Source organism: Engystomops pustulosus, chromosome 2 (assembly GCF_040894005.1).
Source record: "Engystomops pustulosus chromosome 2, aEngPut4.maternal, whole genome shotgun sequence".
Lineage (NCBI taxonomy): Eukaryota > Metazoa > Chordata > Amphibia > Anura > Leptodactylidae > Engystomops > Engystomops pustulosus.
Genome location: NC_092412.1, coordinates 192,619,898 through 192,638,625, shown reverse-complemented (window position 1 = coordinate 192,638,625; position 18,728 = coordinate 192,619,898). Strand labels below are relative to the sequence as shown.

At 40.0% G+C, this 18,728-nt stretch overlaps 1 protein-coding gene across 6 annotated transcripts in view; it reads left to right on the top strand.

Moving 5' to 3' along the window:
• Positions 1-405: 405 nt before the first annotated feature.
• TRIM33 (tripartite motif containing 33) overlaps positions 406-18,728 on the top strand; it is a 70,338-nt gene continuing 52,015 nt past the window's right edge. For 4 of the 6 annotated variants that reach the window (XM_072137660.1, XM_072137658.1, XM_072137656.1 and 1 more), the window contains exon 1: positions 407-1,032. In XM_072137660.1, coding sequence (XP_071993761.1) covers positions 624-1,032 — 409 coding nt within the window. In that variant the 5' untranslated portion in view covers positions 407-623. Of the gene's footprint in view, positions 1,033-18,728 lie in introns of all 6 variants that reach the window. The other 2 variants (XM_072137659.1, XM_072137654.1) reach the window with 1 other exon arrangement.

The window sequence follows — 18,728 nt, the reverse complement described above, 5'->3', positions numbered from 1 at the left end:
GATTTCAGTAGCTAAGAAGTGCCTAGAAACATAAAAGTATTAATTGCCAACACTTTGGTTAATGCCCATCGTGGCTGTCAATGTCCGTGGCCATACAACCCCTTAACTATTATCTTCCGTTACACATCCGCTTTCAACCCCTTAACTATTATCTTCCGTTACACATCCGCTTTTTAAAGACCCGGCTGCGGTACTTATTTTTTTGCGATTAATGTGATCTTATTGTAAGCGTGTAATGCAGACGAGTGTAAATTAGTTATTTCAGCGACATAACACGACACTGTAGAGACTGTCTGGGAACTAAAGGGATACACACGCGCAAGCGCACACAAACGCACTGGAGAGCCCCTGCGCTTCGTCCCTTCCGTCTTTTACTGCGCATGTGCTGAGCTCCGGTCTCTGCGCAGACTCTTCCTTCCGTGAGCCGAACACTACGCATGCGCTATCTACTGTGTCCCGCACGTCGTCGCTGACGTCACCTCGCCGTGGCCGTTAGAGAGAGGGAGGTTGGTAGGGATTGAGTGTGTGTGTGAGAGAGAGGGTGGCCTTCATTGCGGCGGCGTACTGTACGTGCGCTGGTGGCGTCGCGAAGCGGTCAGTTCAGGGGTTCAAAGAGGAAAAACATGGCGGACAACAAAGGAGGCGGTGGCGGAGAGACGGAAGGTTCAGTCAGCAGCAACAACAACAATGGCAACGGGCAAGACGGGAGTGCTGCGGGAACTGAGGCCCAGGCCATGGAAGAGGCAGAGAACGGGGAGAAGGCTGCGGCCCCAGCTGTGCCAGTGGCTGCCCCGGTGGAGGAGAGTCCGGCCCCCTCCTCCTCAGCGGCCACCGCTGCCCCATCCTCCACGTCGTCGGTGTTGTTGAACCTGCTGGATACATGTGCTGTGTGCAAGCTGAGCTTACAGAACCGGGAATCGGAGCCCAAGCTGCTGCCCTGCCTGCATTCGTTCTGCCGCCGCTGCCTGCCGGAGCCTGAGAGGCAGCTCAGTGTCCCTCTGCCTGGAGGCAGCAACGGGGACATCCAGCAAGGTGAGAGGCCGCATGTGGCTGGATGCCGCAGCTGTCACGATCGCCGGGCTCTACAGCTGTGTTCACACGTCAGTCTCATCACTTCGCTCTTTAGCATTTAGATGAGTGCGGAAGTTTCTGCCTGTGATCTGTACTTTGTGTGGCTTTGGCTTGTACCTATCACAACACTGGATGAGTAAACTCTGTGGCTTGCAGTGAAGTTGTGTACATTTCAATGGAGGAGCATGCATGTGTTCTGCCGTGTGCATTGTGTTCTAGTTGTGACTTGTAGCACTGGTGTGTTTATGTCTTGCCATCACTTGGCAATCGGTTACTAGCATCATTGTTTGCCACTTTCATTCAGATGATAGGCACAGTGTTGTGTGGGTCTTGTACTGTTATTTATAGCTATTTTTAGATTACTTTGATAAAAACATAATTAGATCAGTTTCATAGACTCATTTTGTTTGTATGACAAGGGCTTTGTTTTTCATCAATTTCTTATAAGTTTTTGTTTGTTTTTAGAACATTTCAGATGTAGAAACCATAAGACTGGTTGAGGTCCATGCTCTGTTCACCCCAGGTATGGGGCGTACAGTGAGGCACAGTCTGTCACCATTGCATCCTCATGTATGGTCAGCAGACTGTGATAACCACTATTTAGTGATATGTAGATCATTTGTTTATGATGTCATGAAGATGGAACAACCCCATCCTTTGGTGACCTCACATGGCATTTCTCTAACTCCAGGACCCCTAATGAAGTCTCCCTGAACGATGATACGCAGGGGTACGCCACTCTATACTAGGTCCTGGCTCTCTGCTGGCCCTGGGTATTTATATGACGCGGTGGTTTCCTCTTAAGTGCCTGCTTTCATTACCTTCTATTCAGTTCTGCTGTTCTATGCACTGAGTATTTTGCAGCTACTTCTTTCTTTGGTACTTGGGTTGTAGTGATTTTTGGAATAATAGTCATCATGTATTATGCACTTTAGGTTATTTTTTTGGACTCTGCCGGGCTCCATTGCTGTCCTAAAATTTATTGATGGTAATAGGTGGCCGATATTTTATCCACTCTAACGCCGCTCAGATTCGTGCACTTTTTACGGTTTTGATAGTTTTTATCTCTTGTTTAGTATGATTAGTCAGATGTATGTGTGTTTTGAAAAGATTTTTTATGCTTTATTGTATAGCTGTTTCATGAAACACTTCTTCAGATTAACTTATCTTGATATTTATTTGCTGAGGTTAATCCTTGACCTTTCACTGCATTGCTAAAATAAGTAATTGTTGGAAATTGGGATACATTTTGGAAAAATGCAATGAACTTTGTATACGGGGTGTAAGATAGAAATTGAGGAGACCTTGAAAATGTATGGACGAGGGTTATTTCTGTTATTACTTCTTTATAACAAGAAGTGACCCCTGGACTTGTAGAATAAGATTGTAGAAGCTGGAATAAAAGAGTTAGCCAGCATCTGTCATTGTAGCATCCTCAGGGAAAATCAGTAGAATGCCATGACCACGATTGATAGTTATGAAATGGATCTTTTTTTTTTTTTTTTTTTTTTTTTGTGGTGATTTATTCTAATACTGTCAAACTTGATCCAGGTGTTAACCTCTCATTCATATTCTAGAAATGGAGGTAACAACGAGTCTTATTCTTTACATGTTATGTGTAAATGGTATGTTATACATTTTTGGCTTGTGCTTATTTTGTGTATGCTACATGTGTCAGCTGTTCCAGGAAACTTTTGCCATTTAATTCATGTTCCAGTGTGTCTTAACAGTCTAATCTAGTCCCTCCTGTTTTCTTCTCCTTCATTGGCAATGTACAGGAATAATACATATTATTCACAATATGGGACTATATATAGCTTGATGTGTTGCCTTCTGAGTTTATCCTTCTCGGATAGTTTATGGTCTTTTCTGTACCAATCATTTTGTTTTAAATAAGCCATAAATAAGAGTTTTTTTTTTCTCCAATGCATCATTTCATAGTAGTAAACAAAGCATTTTGCTTTATTGTGATCAGTATTATGGTAGTTTTCTTGGCTCTTTTCCTTGTGAGTTTAAAAACTTCCTGGATAGTGAGAACCCCTTCCCAGGGGATGTTTTTTTTCATGGCTGGATTTTCATCCCATTAATGTTAGAATAAATCAGTTGCATCCGAGATGGTACAAATTGGCACTACTGTACCTTAGGGCAGAAGAAACTTGGATTCCAGAGAGAGCTCATTGTTATTCCCTTGAGTATGTTGTGTTGTGTTTTAAAATGCATGAAAATTTATTCTTGTAACACATACTATCAGGGGAAATATTCCTCTTTCTTCACTAATTTGGTTCTGAAACATACATTCACTGGAGGTTATCATTGTTTTTCCTGAGTTTTTTTTGGTGTAAAAAAGGATCAAGAGTGACAGGTTTTTTGTGACTTTCCACTCCTAAAAAGTCTTGCAGGACTTTCACCTCTTCCAGAACTTCTGTTAGTGACTTGGGACTTAGACTTATTATGGGACTTTATGCCAGTTACTACAGTCCCCTGCTGGTGCATGTGCTGGGACTTTCTATGCATTTTGAGACTTCTTTTGGGGGACTTTTTGAAAAAAAAAATCCCAGACAAAAAATAGACAATAGTCCACTTTAATGAATCTGATGGGCAGCGGAGCTCCAAAAATAGACATAGACCTTGTCCCAAGCCTGCTTATTGGTCGATTGTAATGTACTGAAGTGTCAGCTTAGTCTCTGAAGAGGCTGAGTTAAAGAAACGGAGAAACTGGCTTCTGCAGCTAAAAAGATGAATCAAGCCCCAAATGCTTTAAATACATCATTACTGGCTGTTACTTCTGTGTAATGTCCTCCTCAGTGTTGAGTGTGGAAGAGATTTAGGTTACGGTATATTTTGAATATTTTTTTCTGGTTACAAATTGACCCCTCTGTCCACTGTGACCTCTGGTGAAACTGTCTGGATGCTGGTGATTTACTGAACTTTAGCCCCAGGCTGCAATAGTCAACATAAGTTATGAAAGGTGTCTGTAGTGAAGCTTTGATTATCATTTTTATCATGACTTCTCAAAACCACAAGGACACAAAAAATATGTTGTTTGGAGTTACACTTTTAAATTATACCAGTCTCGAGTTACATACGAATTCAACTTAAGAACAAACCTACCTAACCGGGGGACTGCCGATGCTAGCCAAGTGGGTGGTAACCTTGTTTTCCAATAAAATGTGACCACCCCTTTGTATATTTTCTCAGCAAAATTAGATGAACATTATCCTAGAACATTATACTAGACCAACATCCTAAAACTGTTTATCATGGACATTTTTTAGATTAGGTACTATTCAAGATAAGTATGTCTCGTTACATACAGGTTAATAGAAATTTATACCAGAATCATCGGAGGAGATTTAATTATAAATCTAGTAAATAGTCTAATTTTACACTGTAGTTTTGGCCTGTTAGACTGGATCTCCACAGGGAAACTAGTAGCTTTCAAGAGCTTCACACCAATATGATCTGTTCATAGATTTTATAAAATGATGCCTGAGAGAGGAATGTCACCAGATATTTTCTTGTGGTCCTGTATATTGGAATCCATGATTCTTCCACTTGACAAGTGGCCAAAAAGAGCTTGACTGAAACCAGAAGAGAAGTGAAGCACAAAGGGATGGGGGGGGAGGCCTACTTGGCCTTCAAGGGGCATGTGTTATTCACACAAGGCACTTTGTGACTCTGCCCATGTCTCCAGCAGCTTCCTTACTCCCCCTTGCCTTTGACATCATCCGCTGCTGAAGGGAGACTGTAATGAGGGAGGAGACATAGGCTGAGTCACACAGTGACTCGCATGAATAAAACATGCCCTTTGTGACTCGCTGCTCCTTTAGGCATGGTGCTATGTAGGCTTACAAAGTTAATTTTCTGGGATGGGACTAGGCATTTTTTTAAATTTATTTATTTTAGTTAAAAACCATGCAGGTATTATTTGGTATCATGCTATGGGACCCTGAAAATCTGCTGACTGGTTGCCTTTAAATCTCCTTTTAAAGGAAACCTACCACTTGAAGTGGCAGGTTTCAGATGGAAATACCGAGCACCAGCTCAGGGTGAGCTGGTGCCGGAGCTTATTTTTGTTAGTGTTTTAAACCGCGGTATTGCGGTTTAAAACACTTTTTAAACGTTATAGCCGGCGCAGGGAGGTACGCGCTCGGCGCTTACCATGCGCGCGGCTCTCCTTCACTTCCTATGTAGCTGCGCGCACGGTAAGCGACGAGCGCGTACCTCCCTGCGTCGGCTATACAGTTTAAAAAGTGTTTTAAACCGCTGACAAAAATAAGCTCCGGCACCAGCTCCCCCTGAGCTGGTGCTCGGTGTTTTCTTCTGAAACCTGCCACTTCAAGTGGTAGATTTCCTTTAAGCAAAACACAGTTAACCTGTGCTGTATTGACCCAGAGTGCAGTATCCTACCAGTTCCTCTGTACTGCCAAAGAATTATGAAGAAAATAAAATCGGGACTTATGCAGCCATATTAATACTAAATTACTGCTGCTCTTATGTTAATGGATAGAAATGAATACAAATTATGGAAGGTGGTTATTAAGGCACAAAATGCTTGGCTATTAAGGGTTAGGGCCTGATCCATGCATAATTGTGGCAGTGAAGAAAGGGTCTGTAGTATAATGGTTCTAGTGTGTGCTGTGACATCTGTGGTTGTCACAATTGACAATATCTTCTTGTGAGCTGATACTACTAATATTAATGCTGAACACTTGATTCAGCTCATCACACATAGTATTATATTTATGCCTGTGGTTAATGTTGGCAGAACTGGCATTATTCACACTGTCTATGAATTAACTGAGACATGAGATAACTTAGGCCTGGCATTCTTCCAGATATCATAGCCCTGCTTTGTATGGACCTCCGTGTAAATTCAGGGCGGGATGGTCCAACACAGCAGGAACCCCTCAAACAGTACATAGCACCTTCAGTGACCGACTGCTTCACCCCAAATGTGAAAGGGAGCGATATCGTAAGTCATTCCTCCCCGCTGCCATCAGGCTGTTCAACAAACAAGGCCCAAACAGAAGTAACCTGCGCCCCCCACCTAACCAGTCCCTGCAAGTCCCATCCACACACTAAACCTCAAACTGCTGATCATTACTTTTCTCTCTTTGTCTTTTTATCTCCCTTTTCTTTTTGTTCATTTATCCCTAATATTATTGTTGTCATAGTTTGTACTTCACTCTCTGTATCCTCTCTGCTGCTGTAATGCTGTGAATTTCCCCACTGTGGGACTAATAAAGGATTATCTTATCTTATCTTATAGTCAGAATTTGATGTATCGAGAACTGCAACCAAATCTGCAAATTTGGTTGGAGATGTTGATATGGATTTTGGAGTTCAATCTTCAGCTCAATTCAGTTGTGTGAAGTCAAACTTTAATACTTTAGGCAGCTTAGAAAATCTGAAAGTTGGAAAGGATCAACAAGCAGGATATCTGCCCCTGAAGCATCAAGGTATCATCATAAGCCATAGTATAATTTTACATATTGTTCATATATTTTTCAGACTAAAGAGCTGTAACATCTTGATGAATGGAAATAATTTGTTGTGGGGCGTTAGTTCAGTTGTAGGCAACAAAAATAATTTGGGTTGGGGGGTCTGATTTAACATGGTAACATTGCACCATGATGGACATCTTATGGTCTCCAATTTTAGGTTAACACTAAATATAAACGGGAGATAATTTTTGCCTGCTGTTTGATCATACAGCAATACATGGATTAATCTGCTGATCTGTTTAATTTTTTTTACTAAGGCTAAATGCACACAATTGCACACTAAACGTAATATTTTCTAATGGATCATTGGCCGTGGCTGGCTGTTAAACTCCTTCCCGACATTTGGCGTAATAATACTGCATTGCGGGAGGTACGTTCCTGATCTTTGCAGTATTATTACGCATGGGGTGCCAGCCTTTTGTTACAGCTGGCACCTGTCTCTAGTACCCGCGATCTGAGTTTCCTCCGATCGCGGGCATTAACCCCTTACACGCCGCAGTCACGGGTCTTGTGCACTAAATCCCCAGTGGAGCTTACCGGGCGGTCCAATCCTCTGCTGGCATACGTGGCTTCTTCCAGGAGCTGGGTCCTGCCTTCTGTGCAGCATGCTCAGTGTGTCACATAATACAGTGTAATACATCTGTATTAAACTGTATTTGGTGAAGAGGAGCTTGAACAAGCGATCGGAGGATCGCTTGTTCAAGCCAACCTGTTAAAGTAAAAAAGAATGTTAACACTGAATATAAACATTTAACTTTATTTAATTAATTTTATTAATAAAGTCCCCTAAACACAAACATTCCCTATACATATTTAATAAAGTGAAAAAAAAAATCACCAGAAAAAAACCCACATATTTGGTATCGCCGTGTCCGTCACAATCTGTACATTAACATTAATTTTTCATAAAATCCCTTCATGAAAATGTTCTAAAAATTGACCAAAAAAGTTATGTATGCCAAAATGGTATCACTGAAAAGTACAACTCAACACGCAAAAAATAAGCCCAAAACCATCTGTCAACCAAAAAATATTAGTGTTATATCTCCGTAAAGATGGCAATACAAAAAAAAATAGATTTTCTCTGTATTAGTTTTTCTTTAGTAAAATTGTGAAAATATATTTTAAAAAACTATATAAATGAGGTATCACCATGACCCTAGTGATGCATAGAATAAAGATAATGTTATTTTTATAGTACGGTGAAAGGCCCCAAAAAAATACAAGAAGAAAACAAACCAAAAATTAAGATTTTCTTTCCTACATACATTTAAGAGTTAATAAAATCTCATTACTGAGCTAATGACCCACTTACATGAAGTATTTGTAAAGTGTATCTAATGTCGCAAAAAATAAGCCCTTATTTGTCCAAATTTCACAAAAAATAAAGATTGTATAGCCAATAAAACGGGAGGCATAATCTGCTCTGAATGGCGCAGCTTCCCTTCAATGCCCTGGCGTGTGCTCATACAGCAGGTTACCACCACATATGGGGTATTGTTACACTCCGGAGAAATTGGGTATCAAACTTTGTGGACCTTTTTGGTTTTTTTATTCACTGAGAATTTGTACTTTTTTTGAAAAACGTATTCATTTAGCCAAAAAAATGTAAATTTCAAAATTGCATCTGGTTTTGTTTTATCACCTGTAAAATAATAAAGCAACTTCATGAAAGTTGTTTTACATACATTAAGGGGTGTAGTTTTTCTATAATGGGGTAATTTATGGGGTTTACTTTTATTTAGGCCTCTTAAAGTGACTTTAAATCTAAGCAGGTCCTGCAAAAGCGTGATTTTGCGTTTTTTATGAAAATTTGGGAAATCGTACCTAAAGTTCAAAGCCCCATAACATCTTACAAAAATGAGAGAAAACTGAGTAAAATTGTAAAGTTAAATGGGTTAAAAATTATCTTCATTGTGTAAGAGGATTAAAATTTGAGAACTTTCTTTCATCTGCAAACCCCTTTAATTTGGCTTTGATACCGTCAAGCCACCCTGCTTGTTTTGGGTATGAACATTGTTACACTTTAGGGCAATTTTAAAAAACAACATACATGTAAAGTTTAATGCCTGGAATCTTTTGATATGAATTTTTGGGTAGAATAGCCGCCACCAAAATTATTCTTTTACCAAAAACACTAAGTTTTTCGAAACATTCCAATTTCAGTTCCACTCAATACTTTATCACGCATTCAACAACTAATGCAGAAGTTCATATGCAAATCCCAGAAAGCCGGGGTAGCAGCCAAACTATTGCACTTGCCTATGGAAAAAGGTGGCCTACATAGTCCTTTCATAAGAGCATACTAGTATGCTACGATACTGGACCAAGTCAAAGCTTGGTGGAATAATGATATATCTAAACAATGGGTTAAAATTGAATCTGATATGATGAACCAGATAAATATGCAATCTTTATTATGACAAACAGCTATCACTAGGAAAACCCCACCTACTATGATGGCTGGGGGCAGAGTTATTTCTATGGAATAAAGACTTCCCCACAAAGAAATTAATATCACTTAACATATCTACAATCTCTATACAGGCAGTCCCCGGGTTACATACAAGATAGGGTCTGTAGGTTTGTTCTTAAGTTGAATTTGTATGTAAGTCGGAACTGTATATTTTATCATTGTAATCACAGACAGAACTTTTTTGGTCTCTGTGAAAATTGGATTTTAAAAATGTTGGGTTGTCATAAGAATAAATATTAACACTAAAGCTTCATTACACACACCTTTATAACTGTTATAGCTGATCATTGCAGCCTAGGACTAAAGTACAATAAATTACCAATATCCAGAGGTCCGTTTGTAACTAGGGGTCGTATGTAAGTCGAGTGTTCTTAAGTAGGGGACCGCCTGTATGAGCCTAAAGGTTGGTTACACAAGGGTTATGTCGCTTTATCAAAGGGAACGCCATAGTGAACCACATGTCTGTGTAATCTGTGTGTGGTCCTTCACTTGGTATGGTAATTCCAACCTTTAAAGTTTTGTACTTACAGGTTTTGTAGTCATTTTTTGTGATATTACTTTGCCAGTATGTTATTACAAACGGACTGATTACTATGTACTGTTGGTATGATTGTGTAACCTACCTTTAGGCTCATATAGGGCGTTATTATGAACACACACGGTTTTAATCTATTGCGGTTTACTCAGTATTGTCTTATGCCTATGTGATTTTACTATGTTTTAATAAATATTGATAAGATTAATATACTTTCTGATTAATATATTTTTGGTGTTATATTTCCCCCTCATTATCTGGCCTGGCTTTGTTCATGAGCAATATGCTTAAAAACTTCTATCTCTATTTGCACTACATAGTGTTTTCTTGTCTTGAGGTGTGTTTCCTATTTTGTTTGGCTCTCTTATGCAGGTTAAGGGTTTGGATACATGTGACCATATTTTTGTTGTTATTCCTCCTAATTATTTATGATCCAACCAATTTTGCAACCAATCATGTTAACGCAATCATACTGAAATTACAAAGGGAATGCAGAATATAAAGCAATGGTATAATCCAGAAGGATTTTGTAGGGAATGTAGTTATTTTATATAATGTCAGGTGTGGTGAGATCCTAGCAAGTCAAAGATGCCAACGATCAGAAAATGGTAATCGATTCTGATGAAACTACCGAAACCAGGGTGCGGTATAACAAGATCTTCACACATTAAAAATCCTGCCCCGCAATATTAACTTCGGAGCTCTGTTCTCCGAATGAAGGAGAGAAAACTGATACAAGTCCACCTGAGGCAGAGAACCCTATACTAGATTAATACAAGTGTTGTTGACAGGCACACAATCATGCAAAGGCTGTTGGGGGGGGGGGAAACTAAATTGTGCCTCCCTATTGCTGAGTTGTCTTAATGTTTTGTTTTGCTTCTTGCCATTTTGCGAGCTCTGGTTTGGTACAGCCTCATGCCCATACAGGCACACGGTTGTTATAACTGGTACAACCTGCCCTGTGAATAATGCTTCACTGTAGCACGAGACACTGGACAGGAGTGACTGGTTCTGGGGGAAAATAATAAATAACAAGTCCCGAAGCCACATATATGCTATTTAATGTAATAAAAAATTATTCCTCTTCAACTGGAAAAGTGCACAATAAAGTGCAACCAATATTTCTAGGAGCTTCTTGAGGTTTTCATGTAACTTTGCTTCTACCTTGGCATAAAAGATGGGAAATGTGTCCCCTGTGTTATGGTATTGCACATATGTGGCCACTACTGACATCACCTCAATGACATGTTCTTAATCCTGTAGGCCCCCTCCCCCTGTATCATGCTCCTGTACAATGTTAGATCCTGTGAATCTGCGGCATGGAGCGGCTCTGGTAATGCCCCCATAGCACTTCTGGGTCATTGACATATTTTAAAAGTGGAATTTAAAGGAGAAATATAAGAAGATTACCACAGTTGCGGTGCCTTAATCTCTGATTTATGGTGCTTGATTTTGGTGGTAATTTCCTTTTTTTTAAGATTTCCCCACCATTGTTTCCTGTGGTTCTGAGAAAAGATACTGATAGTGCTGTATTCAGGGAATACAAGCATTTTCTATAACGAACACATAGGAAAGTTGATTGCCTCTATTCAATAATATGTCAGGTCCGTATTAGGAGAAAACTACTCTATAATGTTTATGGGAAGTTTTCCTAGACATTGCCTGTCACCTGACTTCAGAAAATAAGAACAGATCTGATGAGAATAGAATTGAATTAGTTTTGATTCTGTTGCACTTCTGCGCTTTGATTCAGTTTTGCAAGGTAATCAAAACGCACTGGGCCAGGCCACGGCCGATCGCATATATACATTTGTAAGCAAAAGCATGCGATCAGCACCTGGCGTCTAAATGCCGGCTGCTGATTATCAATCGCATGCGTTTGCATACAAACGCACATGAGATTGGCCATGGCCCGGCTGGTGTGTTTTGGTTCTGTTATAAGAGGGAATCAAAACACTAACGTCTGACGGCACCCTAAGACCAATTTCACACCTGATCAACATCAGCCCTCACAGGGGGTTGTTTTCCCCTGTACCTGGGGCTCTTAGAGATGCCCTATTTACAGGGGAAAACTTGTATAAGGAAAAAAAGTAAAAATAAAAAAATTTGTGAAAATGTCCCCAGGGTCACACACATACATACATACATACATACATATTATTAAAAAATATTCATAAACGTGCATTCTCATTTCCCAACATAATTTTTTGAAATAAAAAAACCCCACTACACTAAAAAAAACATTGCCACAATTGCCCTGTTTGCATATTATGAATTAAAACCACCAAAACTAAATTCATTAATAATGTTCATTTTCAGTTAACTTGAAAATAAAAAAAAATATATACTGTAAATGACAAAAACAAGCTTTTTTCCACTTTTCAACTAAAAATGAAAAAAAAAATGTAAACTTTGATTGCGTTCTGATTAGCCCGGTGTGTCTGGGAAAAAATGCAGCAAAAAAATATTATGGTAGCTGGCAAAAAAAAAAGGTTATGGCCTTTAAACCGCCACATACGAAAATTTGCTAAAAATGCCTCGGTCATTAAAGCCTTTTCAGGCTGCGTCATTATGGGGTTAATGGAGGGCTATAAGTATACAGTATTTATATTATGTAAAGTTCCCTGAAGCTTCCTGTTCCTGTCACAAAGGGCATGGAGGGTGGCAAGGGGGATTAGTGTGTTCTTTGGTGAAATGCTGCCCTTTTCTTTCTTAGGCTGCTGTTTTAGGAGGTTTTATGTAGGTTAGTACTTTATTATTCTTCAAATGATAACTTGGGTTGACACCTGCTTTCAGCATTTTGTTTCCCCTTCTTTTATTAAAAGGTGTAGCAGTGTCCTGCGTATATAATGCTAATAACTCAATCATTCCCTGCTGTATATTGAAGTTGTAACCAAGGCCCAGAGGCCCCAAGATTGCTAGGAATTGGCTAGCTGGTCCTATTTAATACAGTGTTAAAGGGCTATTCCCACAAAGGTATAATTTGTAGACTCAGAATAGCAAAATAACATATTCTGTAATTTTATGTCATTAAAAAATACAGCATTTAACAAATCTAATTCTAACCATTCTCTATCTGTCCTGATGCTGTGTGTTTTCTTTGTCCCTGGGTACAACAGTCTACTCAGTCCTGACTATGGTCACGCAGGTCTTCCTCTTTGGTAGGATTCCCACAAATCACCTGTAATGAAGTGTTCCCTCCCCCTCAGTATGCCCTACAGCTGATGTACCAGCGGATCAGCACTGGCCACTGCCCTTTATCCCTGTGCCCAGTGCAATGCTGGAAGAAGTACATATCAAGGAGCTGATCTGCACAATATATTTCCCATGTCTAAATCACATGACAAATATGGAGTATTGGCTCCTCTTCCTGCTCCTGCCTTCTCATAAACCTGTGACTGAAGTCACATGATCATGACCTCACGGAAGGCCCTTGAGCTTAATGCATGAATTGTCTTCTGTGGGATGGGAACTAGTAAGCATTGCGGGGCATTGTTCATGCAGGGTCCCTGTACCCTTTGATAGGTGGGCTAATGTAGATGCATGAACTTTGTGCTGTAGTTTCTGCTGGGCTGTCATCTCGGTCCAGCACTATGCAAGACTTTCCTTCTGTTCCCAATTCCCAGCAGAGTGTCTGCAGGAGGGAGAAACTATGGAATAGTGCAAAAACTACTATTGGGAATAAAATATCAACAATCTTTTTATTACATACGAATTACAGCAATCAAGACAAATAATATTAAAAATTATACATAAAAATTCCACAAAACACAAAAGAATGTGGTGGTGGTCCAAGGTAAGTCAATATATATATATCGCCAATATAATAACCTAGTATGCAAAACCAAGTTTGTGCAAATTCATATTACCCACCCGGGCGTAACAGTGCAAAACTGCAGGAGAGAGGCTTGACCACCACCACAGCACCCCGACGCATGTTTCGCCATCACTTCTACCTGGAAGATGTTTCTGTTGACATGTCACTAAAGCAATGTACACAGAGGGGATGGCAATAACTTTCCTTCCTCTCCTCCATGCTGCTTCTATATACAGTGTAAATCTCCATATACTTCTCCTTTCTGGCCCTAACACAGTTCTCTCCTTAAAATACTTCTCCATCTGGGTGCTGCTTGTCTATTACTGCTCCATTTCTTCCACTTCCCCTTAATGTATCTACTCCTCACACTAGAGTGCACAATCTCACTGCTCTCTTCACACTGTTTGATCTTTCCTCGGCTACCCATCGGCTACTAAAGTATATTGCTGTGCAATATTACTGTAGTATGTAGTCAATTCTGAGTAGTTACATCTGAAGGATATGGGATACATCTGAGACGGTTGTATGCTTTGTGTATGGGTTTACCTCAGTTACATATGTGGAAATATGGTGTTATTTTTGGTATGACGATTGTATTGATATTATTGTTGATATTGTATATTGTTGATATTGTTCATAATATTGTTATTAGGTATTTTCTAGTTTGTCAGCAATTGTCAAAACAATGAATGAATAATGATGTGGAGACATTAGATGGCCAGGCCTTCCCTCACTTGGAGGACCTTTCACCACCCCATACATATGAAACTCAACATGTAGGCGGATTCAGGAGCACTTTAATTTTTCCTCCTTTCCTCCACCGTTACATATCAGCCTCTGGCTATGACAACTCTTAAGTCATTATTCACAGACGTTGCTGTGTCAAGCGTGGGGCTTGCATATATGTTAATATTCTCTAACAATGTCCAATCAGATGTGGACAGTGTCAGAGGAGGCGTTCTCTAGCTACCATGTGTGTGCAGAGTGATCTCGCTATGCTGCAGTGGGTCTACATGTTTTGGGGAGCTCCTTTTGTACTTTAACTTTGTCAGCAAATGAGTCTGCAAGGTACCAGTTACTTTTAAAACAGAGATATTTTTGCCAGTTTCCTAAATTATATTTGTATATATTTACATGCATTTGGAAAATCTTCAGTTCCCTTTCTTTTTTTTTTTTTTTTTTACATTTTTGTTATCTACTACTTTATTGAAAAGGAAAAACACAAAAAAAATTCATTGACATAAGTATCCTGACACACTAATCAGTACTTGGTTGATTCCATCCTCCAAGATTCTTGGGTATTTTGCCACAAAGTTTGTACGACCAGATTTAAGGCTACATTCACACACATGTATAGGGGACGTATATACGGCCGACGTATATACGGCCTATATACGTCCCCCATACACTTCTATGGGCTCACGCCCTGTACAGGAGCGGTACGGTGCAGCACACGTGAGCATCGCTAGGTACTGTTCCTGGCTGGAACCTGTCCTTGTCCTAGCTCTTGCAAAACCCTCAAAGATGCAGCCTCCACCATGCTTATGGTGCGCGTGGTATTGGGAAGAAGAATAAGTCAAAAAGTTAAATCTTTGTTTTTATAATACAAAAGATTTTTTTCCCCATCTAGAGTAGTGGTTCTTAACCAGGGTTCGGTGAGTTGGTCTCAGGGCTACGCCCCCCCCCCCCTCCACGGAGGTCAAGACGCACGCTTATTTGATTTATCACGAAAGAAGGATTCGTGAATGTGCATAGGAAACTGGTGGTTTTGGTACCTCAAACAAGGTCTAGAGTTAAGGAGGCTACTATGTTCGTGGGGAGCCTTGTGTTTTCAACATTTTTTTTTTTTCTTTTGAAATCTTATTATTCTATTTATTCAAAAGCATCATTTGTCCCCTGTATAAATCTATTGTCAGCAGTATTTTCTTTTGGTAACATTTTTTTTTTGTTTTGGAATTATTTTTTCTTAATGTGATCCCAACCTCAAACTTCTATCTAGACCGAAATTGTGTAGGACAGGCACTACCAAAGTAAACGAATGTATGTAAGGCAAGGCACCCCGATAGCTATACAATCCAAACAAGATAAGAAAAAGGTGGGATGCGTACACAAGGCTAGACAGAAATATCAAAAAATGTTTATTGGATAAGTAACAATTTTTAAACACATCAATAAATGTAAAAACACTTAAAGTACACCAGAGGGGTGTACAAAGCTGCCAAGGGCCAAGTTGCCCTAGAAACCCCCTACTACAGTCTGCCAATAGAACTACAGTAACCATAAGGACCAGAATATGAATAACCATATAGAGCTAAAGTGCAAAAAATGATGCATGAAAAGTGCAATCTGAAAAATGTAACAAAGCTCTGATGCATGGATTCCCTACATGCCCAACATCTACAATACCATGTTGTCGTAGAATAAGACAATGAAGCAAGGCAGGCAGGTGTAGGCAGACCCCACGCGTATCGTCACCTATTCGGAGACTTCCTCAGGGGTCCTTATGGTTACTGTAGTTCAACTGTTTGCAGACTGTAGTAGGGTGTTTCTAGGGCAACTTGGCCCTTGGCAGCTTTGTACACCCCTCTGGTGTACTTTTTAAGTGTTTTTACATTTATTGTTGTCCCGTCTTGATTATGTTTAAAACTGTTACTTATCCAATAAACATTTTTTGTTATTTCTGTCTAGCCTTTTGTACGCATCCCACCTTTTTCTTGTCTTGTTTGGATTGCCCAACCTCAAACTTATTATCACAATTAATATCAAACTACACATAGTTACTCCCTGTTTATTGATTGAGGTTTCTATAAATGCTACGTCTTGGGCATTAATTTGTAGTCGATGTGAACTCCTTAGGGATGTTGTCACTGCTGGAAAGATTGGAGTTTCCTAAGGCAGTGCTTTAGGTGATATGACCCTTAATAGGGCCAGACTTGCAGCCCAAGGCATAAGCTGCATGACTTTGGGAGCTTCAAAATGACATTGATGAGCAACAAAAGACTCTGGTTCCACACTCTTACACTTCCCCTTCCACATAATATTATTCATGTGCTGCCTGGTTTCAGGTCTCCTTTATTTCAAGCCCCCCCCCTCCCCCTAGTTTTTCAGTGGGTATCAATTGCTCTTCAACTTTAAAAAATTTTTTTTTAAACTCAACAACCACAAATGTATATGTATTTTATTGATACTTTGTTGCCCTTTCCTCCAGTAATATAACACCATTAAAGGGGGTTGTCCATGAAAAATTCTCAAATTTCAATCCCCTAGTGATGTGCACAATAAAGATCAGTTTTAAACTCTCACTATACAATTTTACTCAGTTTTATTGATGTTTTAGCTCCTATCGCTTAGTAATGGTCGGTGTAAAATTCCAGATTGTGGGCGGGGACTCTCTAAGCAGACACTTTATGATCCTTTTAGTGAGATGCTGTGTGCTGATAATGTGGTTTAAATTATCAGGCTACAGGTTTATCTACACATAGAAAAGGAGTGATGCTGTGCTTATGTGTCCTGAAGAGCAGCTTGTCTGAATGTGTTCACTTAGAGCTTTCTAATACAGATTTCATGGACTTAGGCTGCATTCACACGACCACAAGGGGGACGTATATATGGCTGATATACGTCCCCCATAGACGGCAATGGGCGCGCGGCACCCTACGGGAGCGGTACGGTGCCGCACACGTGCGGCACCGCACCACCCAGTGAAGAAATAGGACATGTCCTATTTTTTTCAGGGCATATGGCGCCGTGAGCCATGTATCCCTATGGAGAGGGGCGGGAGTGAGCAGTGCTCTCCCCCCTCCTCCTCTCCCCGCGCGCTGCCGTGTGCCCGCCGTGCTAAGGTACGGCAAGCACCGGTCGTGTGAATCCAGCCTTAGTGGGATATTCTGAAGTCCTTTAAAAACCGTTATTCCTAAATGGAAAAATCTTACTAACACCACTAGAAAGTACATACATCTGTCCCTGTCCTCCACCTTTATTTTCTGTCTTGTTCTGGATAATTTGCTCTGGATAAGGAAGTGCAAGGTGGCATCAAAATGTCATTTAGGTTGTTCACCCTACAGGGTGTTCAGTATATACAACCCTTGTAATGGTCAGAATTGCACTTCTTATTCTGTACTACTTTCAATGTTTGGTACCTGGGGTATGCATTTCTATCATTGACAGGTAGTAGTTGGCATTTGTTCATTTGTCCTTTTGAAGTCGACATTGATTTTAATGCCAGTATCAAAGTAAACCTCAACTTTGAACTAAACTTCAAAGGTTTTTTTTCCCCCTGTATTGCTAACATTACTAATGACATTATCTTGTGTTCAGATTTTTTTTCTTTCAAAGTTTCATTGCATGATATCTTAAAAACTAAAAAAAAATGATGTTGTGTTTTATTGCAAGAGGATTTGTCTTATGAAGGCAAAGCCATCTTAAAGGGGTATTCTCATCTGGGCATTCACATTCAGTTTCATTAATTTGCCATATATAAACATTTCTTCAATTAGATGTTATTAAAAAAATGTTCCAGTGTGAAGATAATTTCTTAGAAATGTAGTGATATGGTCCCTTAGAAACAAGACTGTGTCCCTTGATACGGCCACCTCTGCTGGAGGAATTGCACAAAGAAACAAAAAGTTTTTGTATATGCAATGTCAAGGAAGTTACTGCATGTCCCCCAGCCGTCCGGTAATGATCGCTGAATACAGATGGTTAGGCAGGGTTCAATAGCGCATCTCTGGCCACCCATCTCTGGAGTGTGGGGTGGTCATAACCAAGGAAGCTCTCTCGTTTCTAATAGACAACATGACTACATTTATGAGAAATTATCTTCACACAAGAACAATATTTTTTTTTAACAACATCCAGTTGAAGAAATGTTTACATATGGCAGATTAATGAAACTGAATGTGAAAGCCCAGATGAGATTACGCCTTTAAGTGAATCAACCAGTGCTCAACCAGCCAGTGGCCACAGACCTTCTTTTCCTCAGAGGTAAATTACACTATACACAATATACAGGCTTTAACCAATTCTGGACTTCAATTTACTATCTCCCTATGATTAGATGCACAGGGTCATCGTAGTTTCTTCTCTTGAGCTAGTGATCCCAGGACATACAGCTCCTCTTCAAGCTGTCATAACAAAGTATAACCTTCTATTATGTACATGCAGAAACGTCCACGCTCTCCTACTTGTCCAGGTTGCTTGCAGGAGGCCTTGCATTTGCTGTATATAGTCCCCGATCATCTATCACATCAGAGACTTTTGCTAGAGCATCATGCAGCATCCATAAAGTACAGGAACATAACCTGGCTGCCAGAATAAATGTAA